The 24,874-nt window shown below is 35.4% G+C and overlaps 1 protein-coding gene across 1 annotated transcript in view; it reads right to left on the bottom strand.

Moving 5' to 3' along the window:
• The window catches only part of LOC118740582 (nesprin-1-like), a 136,301-nt gene that overhangs the window by 63,779 nt on the left and 47,648 nt on the right, over window positions 1–24,874 (bottom strand). The window contains exons 3-6 of the mRNA XM_036472179.1: window positions 11,934–12,206; window positions 3,525–3,688; window positions 3,177–3,453; window positions 464–3,070 (exon numbers count right to left, since the gene is read on the bottom strand). Of these exons, the coding sequence (XP_036328072.1) occupies window positions 464–3,070; window positions 3,177–3,453; window positions 3,525–3,688; window positions 11,934–12,206 (3,321 nt within the window). The remainder of the gene's footprint in view (window positions 1–463; window positions 3,071–3,176; window positions 3,454–3,524; window positions 3,689–11,933; window positions 12,207–24,874) is intronic.

The following is a 24,874-nucleotide window of genomic DNA, read 5'->3' as shown; positions in this document are numbered from 1 at the left end:
TTTGATACAACCAATATTTATCGAGCTATGGTGTGATAAACAACGGCCCTCGCCGAGAGACCTTATATTTTGGATGTTGTATAATTTTTGCAATTTTTTTTTACATTCCTCGCATTTTGCCATTCCTTAAAGGTATTTCTACATTGTAGTCAGTTTATATCAAAATCGAAAAATAAAATAGTACTTAATTTTCGTTGAAATAGCTTGGAATGCCTCATATCCGAAATATTAATAACGCCACCAAGGACTATGCTGGTACTCGTATGTATATACTTTTCAACTGTCTTTAGAACGGCTATGGCTAAAAGTCTTCGTGGGTTTGTCACTCCTAGTAACTCCCATTTCCCCGCCTTTAGTAAACTTTGACGATAACCCGCGAAAAAAATACTCACAAAATCTTTGACCACTCCCTAGCTTCAATATCCACACAGATTTTGTAATTAAGTCATAGAATTGTTCTCACCTGGAAGACCACCTTTTCCTTCTCGAACTCCTCCATGCTGTTCACTTCGTTCACAATATTCTTCAAACTCTTATCGACAATATTCATCCACTCGACCATCTCCTTGAACTTCTCATGATAGCTGTCCCACTGTGCCGGTATTTGCTGCAGAGTCTCGCGCATATCACCAATTTTGCCCGACAATTGCTGCCACTGCAGCTTAGCGTTGTCATAGGCCTGACCGAGGCTGATGTCAGTCGGCTTTTGATAACCATAAGCTTGACTAATGCGATGCATATTCTGCAAGCTCTTCTCAATTTGCGGTATTGGTCCCTGCTGTCGGAAGAATTGCTCATTGCGATTGAGTATGGAGTCGATATCTTCGTTGCGATTCAAAGCTTGTTGCTCCAAATGCAATTCCTTTTCGACTTCTTGCAGCGTCTGATAGAAGGCCGATTCGTCAAGACGGAATTCGAGCTTCAACAAATGCTGTGGCGCTTGCGATAAGACGTGCTGCCACTTGGCTTGCAGCTGTTCGACCGTATCCACTACAGGCTTTTGCTCTTGCGCCGGCAGTGTTTTCAACAAGTCCTGCGCCGACTCCACCAGATTGTGCATCCAGCGCTCGTTGACGTTTTCGAAGAAGTACTTTTGTGTCTCGATTACGGTCTTCGATTCGATGTGTTTTTCGATAAGCATAGATTCGGCCTGCGTTAGCCATTCGCTGACGACGTGCTCATTCTCTTTGAAGGCGTTCCAACCGCGTGAGGCATTATTCAATCGCTGCTCCCACTGCTCAGCATTCTGTATGACATAGTTAAAGCGCTCGTTCAGCTGCTGCATGTTGTGCGCCGTTTGCGAGGTGTCGATATTGTCATCAGCGGCGACCGACTTCAGCAGATTCTGGAAAACCTTATTCTTGCTCTCCAACATCGAACGATAGTAGACGGTGCGCGAAAAGAAGGTCTTGTGTTTGTTCAACTCCTCACTTATGGCATCGCGTCCACCCGAGAGTGCGTGCGTGCTCAGCAGCGCCTCTGCATCGTTCAGCCATTGATGTATCTCTTTTTGGCCCGCCTCGAGCGACTCCTGCTGTATGAGCAGCTGGTGGAAGAGATGCAATTTTGCTGGTATTTGAGCGCGTATGCGCACCAAAGACTCCTTCTCCTGCTTGAGTAATTTCATCATTTTGTCGACCTCATCGCGCGGCAAGTCCTGGATAAGACCCTGGAAATTGCGGCTGACCGTCTTGAAGAGCTCCTCGTTGTCATCAATTTCGCTAGCTAGCTTTTGCAACTCTTCGCCATATTTGGTAATCTGTTGCGTGTTGCCGAGCATTTGACGCTGTTCGAGCACCTGCTCGGCATGGCGCAGCCATTGTGAGAGCTTCTCAATGCCGGATTTGTATTCGTTGCGTGCGCGTATGATGTCACCCGCATGCATGTATTGCTTGGTATTGGCAAAGAGGCGCTCGAAGCGCTCCGATAAATTGCCATGCTTCTGGCGCAGGTTGTGTGCGATGCCATCCTCGCACGAAGCGATCAAATAATTGGCTGCATTGGCGAGTGCATCGAATTTATCCTTCCATGTGGTTATGTCTTGGAAGAACTCCAAGCGTTCATCTTCGGTACGCGATAGTTTAGTTTCGGCCAAATTGAGCCACTCCTCACAAGTGGGCGCCAACCGGTTCCAGGTCTGCCAACAGCTCACAACCTCTTCCAGCGAGTTCTGGCAGCACTTAAGCTCCATAGATACACGCTTCCAACGCTCCTCGGTCTCGTACATGAAGCGATCGATTTCCGTTATGTCTTTGCGCGGTACATTGCCGTCACGCTTGTATTCGTCCACCACTTGTTGCATGTCGACGAATGCCTTCTGGAACTCTTGGAAAATTTTATTGCGCGATACGAAATTCTTGTATTGCTCCAATTGCTGGCTGACCTTCTCCTCATAGCCATACTTGCCAGTCCAACCCTTCATTTTGTTCTGAACCAAATTGAGGAAAGCAATGAGACAGCACTTATGTTCCAGGAACTTTAAACGTATTCTACGTTCGGCCGCCTTGGGTGCCACCTCTTGCAGACGGCGTTCCAGGTTGCGCAATTGCTCTAGCGGCACTTGTTGCACCAATGGCGAACGCTTGGCATTCTCAAACATTGCCATTATACGTGGCAAATCGGCAAAGAATAATTTATGCTCCTCCAGCTTTCTACTTATCACCGATGCTGTCTCCTCATTCATGGTACTTGGTATCTCATTGTCCATTAGTAGTTTTTCAGCGTCCGCTAGCCACTTGCCGACCACACCGAATTCGCCTGGCAACTCTGAATCCAACAACCACAGCCAATAGTTCATTTGATATTGCAAACGTTGCCACAATGCATTTATGTCCTCCCACACCGGGCGCGGCACTTGTAGGAAGCCGCTCTGACTCTCCATCAGTTGCTTGAGGCGATTGTAGACCGGCAAGTGGGCGTCAATCTCCGAACGTGCGATCAGATATTCAGCGAAATCACGCGGGAATGAATTCGACATGACCATGGGCTCATATTCTGTGGTCTTTTCTATCAGGAAACGGCGTAGTTCGTCCAATTCCTGTTGTATGTGTGATGTATCACGTGAGGCACCCTGCAATAATTGAAATCGAGGGAGAGAAATCGAGAGTGTGTGTTAGAGTAATTAAAAGTAGAGAGACTCAGAGTGTTTGTATGCAAATTACTACTCTACTACTCACTTTTGGTTCAGGGTACTTGTGCAAAAATTGCGCCACATATGTCATTATACTCTTCTCATCCGGTTTTGGTACATCCACATCCTCAGCATCCAACAATTTGGCAATGCCCAGCTTACTTTCAGCCACATCGAAAGCAGTTTCTAGACGTTGACGATTGTTGGCCTTTTTCAAGTCAGCCAAATTAACCAAATTCGCTTTGATTGCATCGATAAGGGCTAGGAAGGCGACACCATCTCTCCAACTGGCGCCGAAATCCTTTACTTCAATGCCGATGTCTCTGTGGAGAGTAAAAAAAAATGGTAAATGTAAATGAGATAATTTGCGAAAGTGTTTGTATATAAAACTTACTTTGGCAAGGCATTGGTAACCCAATTCAGCAGTGTCTTCCTAGCACCTTGCTTCCATTTCTCAGCTTTTTGATCGCTGACAGTTTTGCCAACGCTATCGAGAGAACTTACCGAACCGCTAATACCATGACCCAAATATTCAAGGTTGCGGCTATTCTCCTCAATCTGGTTAGGGGCGAAAAAAAAGAAAATAATATATTAAGTAGAAGAACTTGCATAAAGATTTGAGAAAAAAATTAAATAAAATAACAAAATATTTGAAATTAATTAAATCAACTTAGTTTAACACAGAGATTAAATGTAATCTAAAGAAAATACTAAAATATAGGTTCGAAATCCATCCTATGCATATAAAAATGTGTACGTATTTAAAAGTGATGGATGGAATACATATTTATTTATAACACAGTGCAACAGCATTTTTGGGGGCGGAATGATTACAGCTCAAGATGTAAAACCTAGACTCGTATAGCAAAACCTCCAAGTCTTTTTGAATTCTCAGAAAAAATTTTCTCTTTATGGTCATATTAAATTTGCAGTTTTTTGCCTGAGTATTTTTAGAATAGGTAGGAGAAAAAAGGGTTAAAACTTATATTGGTGCGAAATATGTAGTTGGGGCACGTATAGTAAAATTTCACGAGGAATAATTTTCTAGAACACTTTAGCCCATCAGCTCTCTCACGAAAGGCTCGTTTCGACCTGTTTTTTTAGAAAGTCTCAATAAAATGGCATTTATGAGGTCGCTAAAGTGTTAAAATGTTCTAGAAAATTATTACCCGCAAAATTTCACTTGGGGTATTCTTAGACGAAATCTTTATACAAAGAACATGAAAGTGCACAGAAAAAAAAAACAAATAGGTTCTCTTGAAATATGCAACAACTTTTTTATGCTATCCAATACTAATTCCAAAAACAAAACCTTGTTTTGAGGTGCTCCCGAGTTGAGGACCAACCAAAAGTTAACGAACCCAGTCGCACTACTGCCCGATCTGCGGGGATATCTTTAATCCGCCAGGTAACTGGGTTCTGATTGCGGAATGCTAAAAGGATGGTAAAGGAACACAATAGGGTGGCATATACGGACAACACTACAAGCCAAATACGCAGTGGATACATAACCTGTGGTCGGGGTTACCACGTCTAGTATAATACAAGTCAAATTTCGCTTTAAAAAAACGGCACTAATTCGCTCCCAGTAGGGATATTTCCCTATTCAAAGCTCACTCGGTTCTTCCCTGCCGTCGACCTACGAGTATGGCCGCAGCCTACGCGCCGGTCCGCAAAACGATCGTGCCTCAGTGCCGGTGTTGCTAGTGCTTTTGAGTTCGCCGCCGCTGCTCACACAAACAAGCACCATGGACTTTTCCTTTGCCATTAAACAGCGGACAACAAAAGTGCCTATTTCTTCAATAAAGGTCGTTATCGTTCTGGCACAAACACCCCTAGTGGAGACTTTTCTCCAAGATACTAGCGCATAAAACTAGTTTTCGGTAGAGCTCGCTACTATCGGTTGGAGTGAAGGAAATAAGGGCAGAACGAAGGGAAAAGAAAACTTTGTTGCGACCAGTACCCGATCAGGGTTTTAATCAAATAAAGAAAAAACCTAAGTGAAACTTCCTTCGAATCATTTCTAGTTCATTTAACACTACAGACATTTATGCTACTCTTTACTTTTCGCCTTGGTCTTTGTAGTTGTTTTCGTCTTCATCTTCATCTTAGTACATAGTCTCCTTTGTATTCGTATTTGACTTCATTTTTGTATTCGTCTTCGTATTCACCTTCGCCCACGTCTTCGTATTCGTCGCCATATTTGTCTTTGGCTCGGTAATGGTCTTTGGATTCGTCTACGGCTTAGTGGGAAAGTGGATGCACTTCTGTTGCATCGCAAATTCACACATTTCCGTGAAGATTTTTTAATTCACTACCGCCGCTAAAGAAATTTCACTTCAAAAATTTATGTCAATTAAAAATGGGGCGCTATCTGTGGGTAATATTCGTCTTATACCACCATATTATCGATATCTCTACTCATGCAGTCTCGCGAATATGCTCGACACTCCCCAAGGTATCGCCGAAAAGCACCCGATTGCACTTAGTACTCATAAGTTCTCAGAGAGACGTATACTGGCACGGAAAGCATGCCTAATTCGGTATTGGATTTAAGGATGTGGAGAGACTGCGTCACTTAGTATTGTCGATAAAGCAGGCAAACGAGTTTCTCGCCACAATCCGCATATCGCTCATTTACGCCCATACCACAAAGGAGGAAAAGAGTATGAAAACGCAGATCACTTTTACGAGAGCACCAATCATGGTTGGCGATTTCAAAGTCTGGGTGGAAAAAGTAGATATCATTGATGCAATCGTCTAAAAATATAGATGCAACCATGAGCTGTCTGATATCGGACTTAGGCTGTGGCCCGAAACATTGTATTATACATTACTAGGCCCCAGCATAAAAGGATAGATCAGACTTCAATACTTTAGCCAGGTTGAAAAACGAGAAACCAAGTCCAAGATATTTTGACAGACGGAAGGCACTCTTCGTTGTTTTAGATGTACATACGAACCTTTTGAGGACTAAACATTGACTCCTGTTGCAGACAAGATGCGCACTCGTCTTTGTGCATCAAAAATTATGCGCCCTGCAACTGAAGAAAATTTGCTGGTTCTTATCCACTCGAATATCCTACCTGCTCTCTGAGAGCACAGGAAATAGTACGATTTCAGCCAGCCGGAAAGAGCAATTGGTACGACGAGGAACCATGCGCCGCTGCAGAGAAAAAATATGTCGCTTACAGTGCGACACTGTACGCTGAAGTGGTGAAGATTATTTTCCGTACAAAAAAATAAAAAGCCTGTTCAAAAAAACACCCGAAAATTTTATCAAAATAACACGCGATTTACGGAGGGTTTCAGGACAGAACGAATTCTTGTAAGAACTACCATCACGATGTAGCGACCACCGAAATCCTAAACCTACTTTCAATTACGAGGAGAACACTTTTCGACCTTATTGAATGTTTACAGCCTGAAACCAGTGAAGAAGGTGAGCCCGAGCCTACAGTCGAGGACGACGTGAACAATGTCACACCGCCCGACTCTGACGAGGTACAAATAGCTTTTCGCGGCTGAAAAATTGAATTTAGTATCCCACGAAGTAAAATGGCATTGAACAAATGACAGATTTAAGAAGGGCATATCCAACCCTTTCGTTGCCAAACGAAGTTCAGACAGGGCAGCCTGCAGAAGATAAGGACTGCAGAACTAAATCGCTCGAGGGCATTTTTTACGTACCTACAACTGCGCCGTTTTATTCAGCCTTTTCCAAGTTGTATGTGCAAGCAAATCGTAAGGATCGGGAGGAAAATGGGCACAAGACAAATCACCTCCTGCGTCAAGACTCCTGACTTCAAACAAACACTCACTGCACTGTTAACGGCTATAATTTCGAAATAATAAAGGAATCTTAGGATCTTAAAATCCAATAGAGAATCACTCTTGCCCTCTAAACTAAGTAGGCAATTTAGAAGTAAAATCCGCTCTCGTCGTACAGAAACTAGACACTATAAATCACACATGATACTCGTCCTGGTAAATGGTTCAGATGCTTTGACAATGACAACATCCTATTCACATTATTGCAATTTAACCATTGCCTATTACAGAGGAAGATCTTCAGCTGCCGCGCGAGACAACCGTTTTCCTGGGACATTACAGTAGGTTAAACTTCAACTTACCCAGACTATGAAGGTCCCCGTATTTAAATCGAATATCCTACACGTGAAGGTTTACATAATACTAATCACATCTTCACTTGCCCCCATAAACCCACTCAGTTCAAACCTTTCTCTCTTTGATACGACCACATCCAAACAAGAATCGAAACAAAAGGTTTCTTGGGCCTGCCGTTAGTTGAACTTGATTTGAAAACCATTAGTGGATCTAGGCAGGGTTAAGTAGCCATTAGAACAACAAAAAGATCAGGCTGCCCCCGCAGTATGCAAGATTCTGTTAAACTCGGAATGCCATGCATTGTGACCGCGAATGCTTTCTAGACAAGGAACGCCGCCCTGCTGTCAGAGTGTAGTATTTGTGTAGATTTGCTGGTCGGTTGCCCAGCTTTCTTCATGCTGTCTAAGGCATGGTACCATTGCACGAACCACAGCTTGAAAGCAAAGAGGAACAATTTACATGGTACGAAGAAATTAGCTCAGTAAGTGGAAGACCTGCTTGGTACGCTTGGGTGTAAGTCTGATAAAGAGATGTGGCGATCTCCAAATTCGCAACCTATTGTGGTGTTTTTTTCATTAGAAAAAACATCATAAAAGGGACCTCAACCTCAAATTTAGTTATGGCTTAAGAGACATTAGTAAAATTTATCGAGCTATTTTTTCGTAAAGCATTTTAACCCCATAATTCCTAGCATAATGGGTCTTTTTGATGCATAAATAAGTATCTTCAAAAATTTCAATGTAAAATCACTGAAAACGGCAGTTAGAGGTTTAAAATATTCTGCGAAAATCTTAAAAAAAATATGCTTAAATATGCTCGAACACGTAAGAACTTAAATATTATTTTTGAAAAAATAAATTGCGTAGAAATAATGCACTAAACCTTACGTATAACTGTGTGAAATGTGCGCTATATCTGACTTGGTACTATTATAAATATATGTATTATATATGTATGTATGTACATTAGACCGTACCTGAGTCTAATGAAAAATTGCAAGGAAATTTGGAAAAAAGTAAAACAATTTTTTTGCCGATCATAGCGGTCACCTTTCTACATATATTTTTCGTCATATCTTCGACATTTACAATTGGATCTTAAAGTATTTTATATGGATGTTTTTGTCTCGAGAATACAAGCTGTTTGTTCCAAAGTTCTTTGATCTCAGATCACAGTTCATGTTACCCTAACGTACCACCCAGTCACTAAATTAAAGCTCTCCAAAAATCATTAAACTTTTGATAAGGAACTATTTAAAACCAAAAATGTGTTGCCATTGCAAAATTTTTTGGTTCGTCAAAAAAAATAAAAGTTCCAAATTTCCTTGCAAAAATACCTAAGACTCAGTGGTTTACGGTGAACTTTCTTTTGTTTTCTTGTAAGGTGGTACGCTCTAATGTAGGTACATATGTATGTATGTATATGTATACTTGAATAAAGGCAAAATTTAAAAACACCAAAATCGATTAATTTGCGTATTATTACCAATAGATGCATAATTATTTACAACACTCATCAACTACAAACCTACCTGTGGCGCATAATTTATTACTACAACTACTTTTTTCCGTCTCTTCTTATGAAGCTTGTTTTTAGCAAAAAAAATTAATTAAATAGTTCAAAAATCAAAACGTTTCAAAAAGAGAGACAAAGAGATAAAAAGGAAATACACACAAATGTTTACTTTTTACACTGTTATTACTTTTAAGTATACTGTTATTTAGCTTAAAGTGTTAATATTTATGTAATTGTGAAAGTACATTTAATGTGCAGTAATTTTGCAATATTTAGGAAAGGGATAGGGAGAGCGATAGGGAAAAGTAAAGGGTATATTTACAGCGTCACGAAGATTCCATTAAAGCAACATGAACTAGCTTTCAAACGGTTTCGTAAAAAGCGACTGAAAAGTTTTAAACCGCCCTAAGCCTTAAAATAAAACACAGAATAAAATTTTTCATTTTGTAACGCATTGGAATACAGGGTTCTATACCAAAACCTTGGAGGCTGGTTAATATCGATTGTATACCGAAGCATGGTAAGGATGACTATACAAGCGTCAGAAGCTACAGCCCTATTAGCATGACATCCTTCATGCTTCCTAAAATGTCTGGAAAGATTGGTAGAGTTGCGCATTCGTAGGGAGGCGCTCTCATCACATTCTCTCTCTTTGCCTCAACATGCCTATCAGGCAGGGAAATCCCAGAACTGCCAGAACCAACAATGCCATCAATAGGAAAGAGTTCGCCTTGGGCATTTTTGTAGACATAGAGGGTGTTTTGACAGTGTCACCTTCGATAGCATGTGTAATTCTGCTCTACGGCATGGAGTAGATTCTGTACTGGTAAATTAGATTCGTTCAATGCTGCCGCTACCTTCAGGGTGGTGTACTTTCCCCTTTACACCGGCGCTTGGTAATTGATTCTCTTCTTGTCACTTTTAATGTCTCTGATATCTACGCTCAAGCTTATGCGGACGATGTTGTTTGTCTAGTCACTGGCCCATCTCTGCCGGCTGTTTGCAGGAAAGCACAGACAATACTGAATATCATTGGAACTTGGTGTTATAGAAATGGGTTCACCGCTATCCTAACCAAAACTAGTGTTGTGCTCTTCACTAGAAGGAGCAGGTTGGATGGTCTCATTCCCCTCGCACTTAAAGGAGTCGCAATTCAGACTTCTCTCAAAGTGAAGTATCTAGGTGTTATTCTGAATACAAAACTATCGTGAAAATCTCACGTGAAGATGTCCAAAGCATTGCCGGCATTTTGGCAATGTAAACAGGCCTTTGGCAAAACGTGGGGCTTATCGCCATATGGAATCCTCTGGATCTATACCTCTATGATCAGACCCATGAGCTATGCGTCAGTCGTATGGTGGAGCAGACTTTCAATCAATACCGTGGAAAATCTTCTTGCTAAACTTCAAAGGATGATTGCCATGTGCCACAAGGAAGATTTCTTTATAACACCTGGTGCTTCTCTTGATGCACTGCTGCTCTTACTGTCACTTTGTGCTTTCATACGTAGGAAAGCCTTAAAGGCCACCTGCAGACCAAAATGAAACGGATAATGGTATAACACTGAATGGGGCGAGGCTGAAGTTGCTGGTGGCAGAGATCTGAGCACTTGTGCCTTTTTAATGCTGCAGGATAGAACGTCACCATTACCTTTGTTGAAGAGATTCTATAATGTTGAGTGCCCTGAGGCTGAATGCTGGTTTAATTCCAGCGCTGAGCCCGAATCCACACACTGTCGAATATTTACGGATGGCTCCAAAACTGACTCTGGGTCAGGCTCTCGGGTCTTCATCGAAGTTAATGGGGATAAGCTTCACTTTTTCTTGGACAGTATGTTTCGGTCTTTCAAGCTGAGATATTTGCAATCATCAAGGCCATGGACTACTTGGTGGAAAGGAGTTTACGTGTCTGCAATGAAGGGCTACCTGCACTTAAGGCATTGGCCAGCCCTCTAACTACTTCCAAACTAGTTCGGCAATGCAAGTCTCAACTAAATTATGTTTCTAGACATAACAAGCTTTTTTCACTCTGGGTGCCAGGTCACCACTTGACCAGCGTTGGCTCAGACCAATCATCCCTCGGTCCGCAACCCGTTATAGCACGGCATCTTCGGCTATCGAAACCACCATCAGAAACTGGGTGAATACTTCGCTCAGCAATGACTGGGAGACATCAAGGTGCTGCAGATGGGCAAACCTCATGTTGCCTTCAATTTCGAAAGGTCTACCTAGTTTTTTGCTCTCATTGAGCAGACAGGACTGCTAGGATCGTTAATTGCTTTTTCGGGACCAGAACCATTCTATTGTCTCAGGTGTTCCTCTTCGAGAGCTATAATTACTGATTGGGTGCACTCTGAAAGCAGTAAGTACTGGGAAGCAGTGGTGGGTCTTAGACAGGCCAGGCTCTTCGGCTACCCCTTCAACAGAAACGGCATTGTTTTAGTAAATAGAAATGACATCAGGCTACTTTCTGGGTACCTGACCGGTCACAATCAATTGTGATTCCACTTGCACCGAATAGGTGTGATCACAGAGTCGGAAGCCGGCTCTGCCCCGATTATGATGAAACTTCGAAGCATATTCTCTGTCACCGTCCGTCTTTAGTCCGACAAAGACCGATTTATTTTAAATCTTCAATAGTCGAACCCTTTGTTATAAGGAATTCGCCTACCAAGCCCCTTTTAGGATTCATTAGGGAAGCCGAAGGTATCTTGGCCACACTAGGTTGGGGACTCTCTCTTTAAGAGATACAAAATATATTTTAGGTCGCGGTGTCTCTTGTTCTGTTACATCCAAAAATTAACTAATTAACTGTCTTAATCAATCGATTTCGGAAATAAAATCTCTAATAGCACAAGCGCCTACACTTGCTCCTGATATTAAAATGATAAAAGATACAGTGGTGGGAGTGGGTACTAGATTAAGAATGGATTTTTAGGATCTTCTTAAGAAATTTGAGGAGAGTTTATTACGGATTTTTTTTTAAGTACATACTTAAAAAGGGTGTTTATGGTGCACTTACAGGGTGCCTTACAAATGTATTCATACTTAAATAAATTTTTTACATGTTAGAGTAATTATGTATATTTTTCCTATTTATTTAGATTAAATGTAATTGTGCTTATGTTTTTTTTTTGTTTGCTTAAAAGACTTCAACTTACCTGGAAGTACAATATGATGGTCCATATCAGACCCAGCACAACTGGTGGTCTCCCATCCACCAAATCTGCCGGATTAATATTCACCAATTTGATACGTTTGCTGGCTAAAAATTGTAAGGCTGTATTGGCATTGCTGAGGAAATGCGGACGTCGTAGAACGCGACCCTTCTCCACGGGCAAACGTTCGCCGGATAGCACTTCCAAGAGTGCAATAAGTTTGGTACCATCGCGTAAATCGTTGATTAAATCGTCAACACGAAGCGGTGGAACACGCTACAAAGAAATAGAGAAAAGTGTAGAAAAAACGATTAATAAATAGGTGAGTAGAGGAACATAACAATTAGCAAATAGCGGCATTTTAATGCAGTCAACAGTAATTATGAAATGAAAAAAAATATATATATGCAAAAGTATGCATGTATTATGCTCATGTATGTGAGTAAGAAGTCGCGACTGTTTAGCAAAAACTTTTGCTAGCCAGTATTTAACGGCATTCTTTCACCAAACTTAGCGAAATAACAATAAAAGAGTTGTCGTGACTTGCTTAAATGAAAAGCATAAATCACAAATGCCTACATACTACATATGCACATAATTACGAAAAGTGCTGTAAAAGTATGTAACTTGCTGAGCAAATTTGCCTATGCATGCAAATTGCTGAACGGAAGCGGCATTCTTAGGAAATGATGAAAACGCATTGCGAACAGTGCAACAGCAAAAAGTTGCTAAAGTGTTGACAAATTTGAATCGAAGCTCACGGAAAATATGTTTGTTCTTAGTATAATTGCAGTTTGATTTCAGTTCAACAACTGAAAGAAATATATGTACAATTCACATTCCGCCTCGCTTGAATAACCACAGTTTTTCTTCAAGGATTGAGCTTAACAGCGCCATTTTTTTGCAACTGTCTTTCAAGTGCGACTGTCTTGAAAGCTCTGCCCTGTCTTTCGAAAGACTAATTGAAAGATCTGCTAAAGTACGTTACTCTGTTTGTCTTATAGCAATAAGTTTTTTAAAAATTGAATTTAATAAAAAAATATGTTTTCCTTTTTAAAACAACAAAAAAAGAAAGATTAAAATATTTCATTTAAAACAGAAAAAATTTAAATACAAAGAAAAAAAATAAATTTTTAGAAATTAATTTCTAGAATCTAATTTAAAAATATATTTTTAAACAATAGGTATAATCTAACAATTAAAAAAATTTTATAAAAAGAAGAACAAAACTTAAATGAAATTAAAAAGTTAATGAAATTAAGCAAAAAATAATTTTGTTTCTTTTCAAAACAATAAAATCTTAAAAAATTATTGAAAACAATAAGGAAGGAAAATAAATACAAAAAAAAAAAAAAAAATTAAATTCAAAATATAAAAGTATTCAATTTAAAAAAATACATAAAACAAGTTTCTAAAATTAAATTAAATTAAAATAAATTTTTCCTTTTAAAGCAATAAAATCTAAAATTACATTACAAAATAAAAAAAATAATAAATAACGTTGGATCTCAAGAATGGTACGCCCATGCTTTTCTCACTCGGTCATTGCGACTGTTGGAGCAGCGTAAGCAAAATGATACATTTGAAACATGCTCAGAAATTTAAAAAATTTATCGAAAAAGAAAAAAAATTAATTAAATAAAGAAAAAAATAAAATAACTTTCTTAAAATTAAATTAAATTAAAAAATAGCTTTCTTTTTAAAACAATAAATTAGTAGACTTAAAAGAAAACTTAATTTAAAAAAATAAATATTATAAAAATATTTTCCTTTTTAAAACAATAAAATCTACCATCTAGAGGGAAACTGAATGAAAAAAGAAACAAATTTTATTGCAAAATAGAAAAAAATTTAATTAAAAAAATACAAGAAATAAGTCTCTAAAAATTAAATTAAAAAAAGAGTTTTTCAATCAAATAAAAATATAATAAAAATATTACCCAAAATTACATTAAAAAGAAAAAAAAAATTTGGAGAGCGTGAGTAAAATGATATACATAAATGTCCATTTGGAACATTCTCAAAAATTGAAAAAAAATAATAGTAATTAAAAAAGAAAAAATGTTATTAAAAAAATAAAATAATTAAATGCAATAAAAAAAATCTTTTTCAACATTTTAAACTTAAAAGAAAATTTAATTAAAAAAACAAAAGTTTCCAAAAATTAAAGAAATTTAATTGAAAAAAGAAACAAATTTAATTTAAAAAGATACATGAAATAAGTTTCTAAAAATTAAACGAGCCGAAAAGATACTATTCTTTAAAAAAAAATCAAATCTAAAACTACATAAAAAGCTGTTATGCAAAAAAAATCCGCTGCTTCTCGGAAGGCACGGCATCACGTCTGAAATTTCGTAGTGCTTGCAAGTAGAAAATTCTGGTTTTCTCGGGCGGGGAAGTTTAGGGTGCGGTTCCAATGGAAAACTGTTTGTAATTGACTTGCCAAGTTTGCAAGCCAACAGAAGTCCGAAGATAGCTGGCATGCTGACCCCCGGCCTAGGCGAGCTATTAAGGAAGTAGCTTCATTCCAAATCCTTGGAGGTGGGTCAAAGTTCCCTTCGTACCCAAGGAAGGATTAATAATTCTCTCTTTGTTTCTCTTAAAGTCACTTGTAGAGAAGCAGGATTCACAGGTTTTCTTTGACATTAAATAAGCACGCCTACTCTAAGGGCAGATTAATAGAATCACCACAACACACAGTGTTAGAGGTTCTTGAGCAATACGCAGAAGCAATATGCGGTCGTTGCGAACTGAGATCGAGAAAGCAGGCTTTCATTAACATCCTACCTGAAGCAATTATAAACTCTCTAAATAAACTAAACTTCGATCACCCCTACTTTGTGTTTGTTGTCGTCAACGATCTGGTATTTGCAATTGATACGGAGTTTGAGACTTCCAGAATTGGGAACTTCTGGAGGCTCATCAGAAGTGTTTGCGTTCGAATTTTCCGTGGAAAATTTAAAGTCCTTGGTTGAGAATCTATAAGAAAAGTCCATAAAACCCAAAACTAAAATTTGTTTTTTGCAGCTAGCAATGTGTTAATTGGTTTTCGTAAGTTAATTTTTCAACCAAATTGTTTGGGGGTTTAATTTAATGATTATATAATGGGACTACTTTTCCCTTGTAGGCCAATATTTTGTCTTTTTATTATTCATCATTATTTTTCCATATTTTTATCTTATTCCTATCGAGGGATTTACGATTTTGTCCATCGACACACCCAAATCGTACACTGTGTGCCGTATAGGCCTCCTCAAATATTTTCAATTCAGGAATTTACATTGAGACTAAGCTCGGCTGCTAAGAGAAATACGCTTGAACTTATGTGGATGCCAGGGTATGGTAGTCTTCAAAATAATACATGCTTTCCAAATGAGAAAAAGGTTGATAGCAACCGGCAAAATGGATTAATTCTCTAAGCAATCGCCTAAAATTTGATGTAAACTTAATATTTTTCGTCCAACCGCAGAGCACATTGTTGAAGTAATTAGGTACAGTTAGATCTTGCAGAATTATTAATCAGCTTTGTATAAATTATTAATTTTCTCATACCGGTATTTCGAAATCTGATACAAAGGCATGGCACGCGTGCCTGTGAAGTGACCAACTGTGAGCTTAACTCATAATATTTTTTTAGTGTAATCTCGACTTCATGCTTTTGAATCCACCTTTCGGACAAACGAAAAAAATTTATGCTACACAAACTTTTATAACACCGGCATTCATTGAAGCTGAGTTGAAGTGCATAAATCATCAGAAAAACAAAAAAACAGAAAACAAGACTTAACCCGTCTGCGACAAACAGCGGCTCGACGCGTTCACCTTGAACTCGCACATAAACAAACTATAAAAAAGTTAAAAGAAGATACAGAGTTTTTTTAAGTTTATTGTTAAGCAATGTAAACGCATTTCGGGCAGTGTGTGTGTGTGTGTGCACAAACGAGCTTTGGAGCACAAGTTTGTTTAAAATTTTCATCAAAATTGGGTAGGGTAGCTGATGATCAAGCACAAAAAAAAATGGTTTTGCCATATCAAATTCATCTCCAACTCGAACGTATTGAAATGTACGTATGTATGTGTGCATATAGTAGATCACATTCAACTAGGGCTGTGCGATTAATTGATTATTCAAAATTTTAATTAATCATAAAGTAAATAACTCAATTATTCGATTAATCGGAAATTATGATTACTCAAAAGTTCAGTTACTCGAGTAATCAAGATTTTGATTAACCAAAAACAAAAATATTTGAGTAATTTGCTTTATGATTAATCAACATTATGAATAAAATGAGTAATCAACATTTCAAAGTACTCTTTACATACATACATATAAAGCAGTTGAAGTTCCTTGATACTTTGAAAAAAACGTATCTGTTTTCAAAAATTAAAATGAAATACATACATACATACATATTTTTTTCATATACAGAATATAAAAAAGAAAATAAGCATTTTCCAAAGCAACCTCTTTTAACGAGCAAAATTAATTTTTTTTGAGTAATCATATTTCAAGTAACTCGATTAATCATCGTTTTGAGTAATCAAAATCTTGATTACTCGAGTAATTGATTAACCGAATAACTGATTAACCAACTTGCTCGAGTAATCGAATAATCGCACAGCCCTACATTCAACAGATTGTCTTCTGACGTTGGTTGTTTGCTGTGCACTACTAAATAAATGGTGCCTTTGAGTTTGTTGAGTGTCAATTAGTGGACAAAATTTGCATTTGAAAACTTAAGTAAAGTATGTAAATTTATTTGTTAAACACTTTATGTTATATACATGCATATATAGTACATATATCTGTGGTCATAAGCAATAACCGCCTAAGTCGAAAAACAGGAATTCGGAAAAAACGTTTCAAACATTATTACAATATTTTCGTCTATAACTTTTTAAATATCCTAGCTTGCTACCAATTCTGCAGGGTTGGAAATTGTGTCATTTGTCAGAAAATCGAAGTTGGCACTACTCTGAACAGCGTGGCCAAATTTCTAGTGTAAGAGTACATTCTCCAAAACAAGCTTTTCCGACTTTCGTCTATAGCTGAATTGTATAGCTGAAAGCCTTAAAAGTAATTTTTGAGCAAAAAACAAAACCGACTTCAAATCTCATATAAAAATTTAGGAGTATCGTTAATTTTTTCATGATCCAATGATCGGATCTAAAACAAATTAGTATGGGACCACCTCTAAGACACCACCTTTCCGATTCAAAAAGAATCGGTTGACGTGGTCCAAAGTTATGCGGTAAGACACATAAACGAAAAAATATTTCGACGAATTGATAACCTCCTCATTTTTTTGAAGTCGGTTAAAAAGAGCTGAACGCCTGAGAAGCTTAATATGGAGTTGTACTCTAACAGGGCGATTCTTGCAACTGTATTGACAGCTCTTTTCTGCATTTCGAAGTACTAATTGAAAGATCTGCAAAAGGGAAGGTTTTAGCCTTTAAGCAATAGCCTTTTAAAATTTAAAAAATATATATTTTTTCCTTTTAAAAGAATTAAAAACTTATAAAAAAATAACATTAAATTAAAAAAAAAACAATCTTATAAAATTAAAATAAACCAAAAAAAATATAAAAATAATTTTACAGGTTAGATGAAATTAAAAGAAATATATATCGTCACCTGAAATGCACGTAATAACGTAACAACATCGTCACTGAAATGGAAAAAGTCGTGACTAATTTTTTTTTTTTATGAAACGATGTAGGGAGTCGCAATTCCATCATCAAGTGATTTTCGAATTTTTTATAAGTTACGACTTTTTGCATTTCAGTGACGATGTTTTCCTTTTCATACAATAAAATCTAAAAACTAAATTAGAAAAAGAAAAAGATTTAAACAAAAAAGAAAAAGTTACTTAAAAATTTAAAAAACAATAAAACAAAATTTTAATTTTAAAACAAACCCTAAAAATTTAAAAAAGTAATAATTAAAAACAGTAAAAAATAAAATAAGATCCTAAACTGAAATGAATTAAACAAATGTTTTTCTTGTTAAAACAATAACACCTGAAAATTAAAAGAAAATGAACTTAATAAAAGAAAAATAAATTAAATGAAAAAATATATATATAAGTATATATTATTTAGTTGTTTCTAAAAATTAAATTTTATTAAAAAATACCTTTCTTTTAGAAACTATATAATTTAAAAATTAAAAAAATATTCTTCCTTTTAAAAAAATAACAACTAAAAAAGAAAAAAAAAATACATAAAATAAGAGTCAAAAATTATAAATTTTTCTCTTTAAAACAATACAATCTAACAAAAAAAAAAGTCGGCTGCTTCAGGACTTGAACTCGTGCAGTGCACTGCTTAATCGGCCGTTGCAACTGTTGGAGCGACGCGAGCTAAATTATATACAAGTTCTTTTTCTCGACCGCTGTGGTAAGACTTTTTTTGCAGTCAGTCTATAAAGTTTAGGAACAATTTTCTTTAATTTTGCACAAAGTTTGGAACTCGGATTTTCGGTTTTTTTCTTGTAGAATTAACCATATTTTTATAAAAAATTATCGAAAAATAAAATATTTAAAAAATAAATGCCCGTCTTGTAAAAAATTCGCTGTACCTAAACTTTATTGACTGACTGTAAATAAAAGTCTCTATAGAGCAGTCTTAATTTGAAAGCTTACAAATTTTCATTACAGAATGATTTGCAGTCATTCCACAATAATTACGTTCCTAGACATATTATTGCTAAATTATAAGCCTCCAAAACTTTAATTGGCGCTACAGAAAATTGTTATAATTTGAGTTGTGTCGTTATTGGAAAGGACCATCATATACTAACTACTAACATTAAAGTATCAATTCACCAAATGCGTATATATGTACGTATTTTTTATATTTTTATCTACGTCAGTGATGCGACCTTAATTATATATTCGCCACGCTGAGATAAACAATTTTATTGAGTAACATTTTTTATTAGAACAAATTTATAATTTGTGTGCAAAAATTTTAGTTTCTTTATACACCTAAAGAGCCTTGAGTTATATTAAGCATATTTTTTTCCTTTTCTACAATATCGATAATTTGATGAGCGACTAAGTTTGCATTGCTAATTCATTCATTAACAATTTCGGACTTGCACAGTGCTTTTTTTACTCAATTCGTTGCCATTCACAAATGATGTAGGTAATTTTATTTATTTTTTTTTTGTTTGAAAGCTTCTCAATATTAGCTGATAAATCAGTAATTCATACAAACTCTTACAGCCAATTTGACGAAAGCAATTTACAGTCAGTCAACAAAGTTTAGGTAAAGCGAATTTTTAACAATACGGGGAACTATTTTTTAAATATTTTATTTTTCGCTAATTTTTTATAAAAATATGGTTAATTCTACAACAAAAACCCCAAACATCAAAGTTCCAAACCTTGTGAAAAATTAAAAAAAAATTCTGCAAAACTCTATTCAAATATTTCACTTTTTATTTACGCTCTATAGAAAAAAGTTGAGTATGCAGTTTTTTAGCCCATTCAATTTCAGTATAATAAAGTGCAAGTATGAGGAAGCTAGACTTACCAATGATTTTTGGGAAATTTTTTTTGTTGAAGGTGTGGCACATTTTTTCCATATAAAAAAATTATCAAATATTATTTCTGTGGTGAAAAAGAGGAATCAATGGAACACCCCATTTCCAACACAAGCTCATCGTAGAACCAGATTTTTAAACGACCATACGCTCAGCAATAGCGACCCAATGCAGATTTCGCAGCAGGATTTAATACAATTCATCTTACTTCGTAAAAAAAAATTAATTAAATCAAAACGAATACATTATGGCCTTCCATATTAAGGTAGTGACCAAACTAAATTTGTAACTAACCAAAACCGCTTTGAGCAAAAGTTCAACGAAGAAAATGTTGACAAGACGCTATGTAAAATAAGAAGAAAGCATAGTCGTGACCACAGGGATATTTCAATGTCCACATCCATACCTACTGTCTGCACGCATACACACACATGCAGAGGGACATGTGTACCGTTCGCGCCTACATAAACGCCCCAGCCAACTTCTATTTGACAAGAACTATCGCCTAGCTGACAAAAGCAATGCACTAACTTGTCCATAAAATTGCTATCCGCGCGCCAAGTAAACGACACACGAACACACTTCTTTATGCATACAATGCCAACCCACCGTATAGATATATTTAGAAAATGCATACTTAATCAAGTATTAATGCAACACAAATGCATATGGATGCATGCTGCTTGTGGCATTTGCTGAAGCAAATTAATATGCAGCATGCAACAAACCGCGGCGAGCATAGATATATACATTAGGGTGCATCACCCGCAATACAAAATAAAAGTCGACACTGTTTTTCCAAAAGGCCTTATTAAATTTATTATATTTTGAGACTTACGCCAAAATATTTCAGAAAAATATTAAAATTTGAAAATACGAGTTTTTATAAATAAAATTAGTTTTGAAAAATCTTTTTTTGCAAAAAATCACTTTAGTTTATAGAAAAATGCGGGATTGAAGTGAACGTTTTTGTTCCTGTATTACCCGTATTACACCAAAATTAACCTACGCCAAAATATTTCAGAAAAATATTAAAATTTGAAAATACGAGTTTTTATAAATAAAATTAGTTTTGAAAAATCTTTTTTTGCAAAAAATCACTTTAGTTTATAGAAAAATGTGGGATTGAAGTGAACGTTTTTCTTCCTGTATTACGCGTATTACGCCAAAATTAAATTTAACATTTTAAACAAACATTTAACATTTTCAAAAACCTAAAAAATACTCTAAATGTTAGTCAGAGTTATAAGCAAATATACTTTTTAACATTTTCAAGGTTTAGGTATACCATTTGGATAGCTTTGAAAATAATATTTTGTAAATAAATTTAAAGAAAATTGGCTTTTGATATCTTATAAAGTAAGTCAATTATTTACTTTAAAAATTAGGTCATAACCCTATTTGAAAATACGCTGAAATTCTTGAGCGTATATATACTGTACAGTACATACAAAAAATGCTTATTTAAATTAACAAAATACAAATTTGTACTAAAAAAGAAACAACGTGGCAACCCTCATCGAAAGTATTTTCAGGCTAAATATCTCAAAAGTACCTCACTTTTGATATCCATATTGCGATGTTTTTGTCAAATTTTGTAGAATCGAAAATAAATGGCAACCTTACACTAATCTCCTAAGGGATAACACTTAGTAAGTAGACAAATCATTGTTTCGGAGCCGTTTTTTAGTATCGAATAGTAACACTGTACCTTTGTTTTCTAAAGAAAAAAATTAAATAAATACATATGCGGTTCAAAATAGGTGGCAACCCTATTCCAAAATATTTCTGAATTCGGAATTTTTAAAATACCTTCCTCTTTATACCCATATTATGATATAATTAATTTGTACATTATTTTGAAAAGGTGGCAATGTTATACGCGTACGCTCTGAGATAATACCTATTTAGATAACCTTAAAATGGAAAGCATTATCACACAAATTTTTATCAAAAGCGTTAAATCCGTTTCCGCGGAACCTATGGATATAAGTATGTACATATCTATATATATAACTTTCAAATAGTGGGCAACCCTAATCAAAACTATTTTCAAATTAAAGCTTTCATAAAACTGCATCGTTTGGCACTCTTATTTAAATATGTCATACACATACATACATAACTTATGTATAAGCTAACTAAATTCGACGTTTCAAACAAGTGGCAACCCTTTTTTGTCTGACAGGGGTATATATTTCAACTAACGCTCCTAAATATAGTTTTGATATAACATTGCCAACCCATTTCGATTGATATACATCTTCGATTGATACACATCCTTTACCATCCTTACCACTCTTTCGTGTGACATCCATATTTTAATATTTCATATTAATTGTGCATAATTTAATTTATTTCGACTTTTCAAACAGGCGTCAAACCTCTGCAAAATATTTTCAAATTGAAACCTTTTAGACCTCTTTCGTCTGACATCCATATTGATACATATTTCAATAACCTAATTGTCTTTGTTTAAATTGAATTTGATTTTTTAAACATAGTTCGGAAAAGTCTTTCAAACTCACATCAATTGATATATTTAAATCATTTATTTAACTTATTAAATTCCTTGTATTTAACCTTTTAAACAGACGGCAACCCCCTTCAAACACCTCAAAAAATTCTAAATATTCAAGCTAAAGATTTCTTAACACTCTTTCGTTGGACACCAATTTTCCTAATATTTCCTATTATTTGTGTATCATAAAATTAAATTCAGGGACCGAACATAACAGTTATTGACGAAAACTGTGATGGAAAAATTGACTATGAAGGAAATGTTCTAGAACAAAATGATACATACGAATCGATTTCTTTTTTCACCGAGACTCAGATTTCCAAAAAAAATTTATTTGCAATTTTTATGCAAAATTAAAAAAATAACAATTATTTTTGATTTCTATATTATAAATCCAAAATAACAATTATTTTTGATTTTTATATTATATGTCTTAGATAACAGTTATTGAATACTTTTATTTAAAAAAGTTATCAATAAAAATCAGTCAGTGACTTTTACTTTTAAAAGTCATCAATATAGATCAGTCAGCGGCTTTTATTTTTTAAATCATTCGTATAAAAGTCCTTAACATTTCTCGCAGTTAAGAAGGTCTTGGAAAACAAAAGTTTACTACGACTTATACAAATGACTTTTATAAGTATGATTTAAAAAATAAAGGTCAGAGACTGATTTTTATTTATGACTTTTATAAATAAAAGTCTTCGATAACTGTTATCTAAGACATATAATTTAAAAATCAAAAATAACTGTTATTTGCACATTATTTAGATAAAAATCAAAAATAATTGTTATTTTGGATTTATAAAATAAAAGTCAAAAATAACGGTTATTTAAGGAGTAATTAAAAAAAGTAAAAAAATAATTGTTATAGAGCGATATTTTTAATAAAAGTTGTAACGGTTACGGTCCCTGATTAAATTCGACTTTTCAAACCGGTGGCAACCTTCTTAAAAATATTTTCAAACCTAAACCTTTTTAAATCTCTCTACTCATACACCCAAATTATGATACATATCTCAATTACTTAATTGCCTTAATTTAAATTGAATTCACTTCTTTAAACAAGTGGCAACCCTCTTATCTGTAATTAAAAATAAGACCTTTTCATAAACATTTCGATTGATGCACATATTGTAATAACTGTTTTAATTTACTAAATAACTTGAACTAAATACTTTAACAAGTGGCAAAGAATAAAACTCACCGCACATCTACAGGTCAAGGCCTTTAATTTGACAACTCGGTTTTGAAAATCGAACGAATGGTGCAGATCTGATGAAATTAGCAAAAAAAAATGCCTTTGTGTATTATGAGTATTTCGCTGCATACTGATGAACAGTTATTTTAATCTTAATCTCAAACTCAATCTCGATCTTAATCCTAGTCTTGATCTTTGTCGTGACCTGCCACCCTCGCCATACCCCACCTTCTTCTGTCGCTTTTTCGTTTGGAATTAGAAAGCGACGACTGCGCTGCTTTTTCTTTACATCGATATTTGCATTTACTCCCATCCGAACGCAAAGAAGTTTCATATCAAAATGTTTAAACATTTTATTAATGGCATCAAAATATTGAGATTTTTTGTGAGGGTTTTCAAATCAGTCCAGCTCACGTATATCTTGATATTTTTCCGAAATATTTTAGAGGAAGTCTTAAAATATACTACAATTTATAATTTCGGTGGAAAAGCGGCAGGGATGGGGCTCCCTAATTTATCTTAATATATGTAAGTACGTGTTGCAAGCAGCACACTGAATGTTTGAAGTCAAATAACTGGTTTACCCACAAATATGCTTTAGCATAAATGCAAACCTACATACCTACATACATGTCTATGTACAGTAGGGTGGTCAAAAAACAGTAAAGTCGGAATTGTAATGCTCTCACCCCCTAGGATTGTTCTATATCGAAAAAAGTATACCCCTATTTTTTTATTTTGAAATCAAAAAATATTTAGAGGTTGGTCAAAGCGCTCAAAGTTGTCCAGGTATTTTTATATGGGAAAAATAAATTTTTTCGTAGAATTGTAATACTCTCACCCCCTAGGATTGTTCTATATCGAAAAAAGTATACCCCTATTTTTTTATTTTGAAATCAAAAAAAATTTAGAGGTTGCTCAAAGCGCTCAAGGTTTTCCATGTATTTTTATACGGGAAAAATTAATTTTTTCGTAGAAATGGTATAGAATTCTTGAAAGTCAATATTTTTCGATCAGAAAACTCTGGTTCTCTCCAGGAGACTTTCAATAAAAATACCCAATTGTCTATTTAACCATTAATACTAACGATTTTTTATTGGTCGCCACATTGCATTTTTCATGGTTTTTGTAGGTTTTTGGCGGACCTTTAAATTATAGATGCAATGAAAAAATGGTTAAATAAACAATTGGGTATTATTACTGCGAATATCCTGCAGATAAACAGAGTAGAAAAATATTAATTTTTAACTATTCTATACCATTTCTACGAAAAGTTGGTTTTTTCGCCATATAAAATACATGGAAAATTTTAGGCGCTTTGAGCGACCTCTAAAAATTTATTTCAAAATTAAAAAATAAGGGTATTTTTTCGGTATAGAAAGATCCCAGTGGGTGAGAGCATAAAAATTCCGACTTAACTTTTTCACATGCATTTTTGGACCACCCTAATGTACAGTCTGTGATTGTGCAGTTAAATGCATAATGCGGCCATAAAAAATATATGCAATTGCCTTTTAACATTGCCAATTGCAATTTCAAACGAAGTTAACTCGTAAGTGTTAATTGTAGGTATGTTTGCCGGTGTAAACGTCTGACGGCGGTTTGCCTATTGCACCGCAAAAGGCGTGCATATACATATTTACGTACGAGTATTGTATTTAACAGTGCAA

The sequence above is a fragment of the Rhagoletis pomonella genome, unplaced genomic scaffold, assembly GCF_013731165.1.
Source record: "Rhagoletis pomonella isolate Grant_MI unplaced genomic scaffold, Rhpom_1.0 Rhpom_scaffold_00006, whole genome shotgun sequence".
Classification (NCBI taxonomy): Eukaryota; Metazoa; Arthropoda; class Insecta; order Diptera; family Tephritidae; genus Rhagoletis; species Rhagoletis pomonella.
Note: the sequence above shows the minus strand (reverse complement) of the source record. Positions and strands in the feature narration are given on the sequence as shown.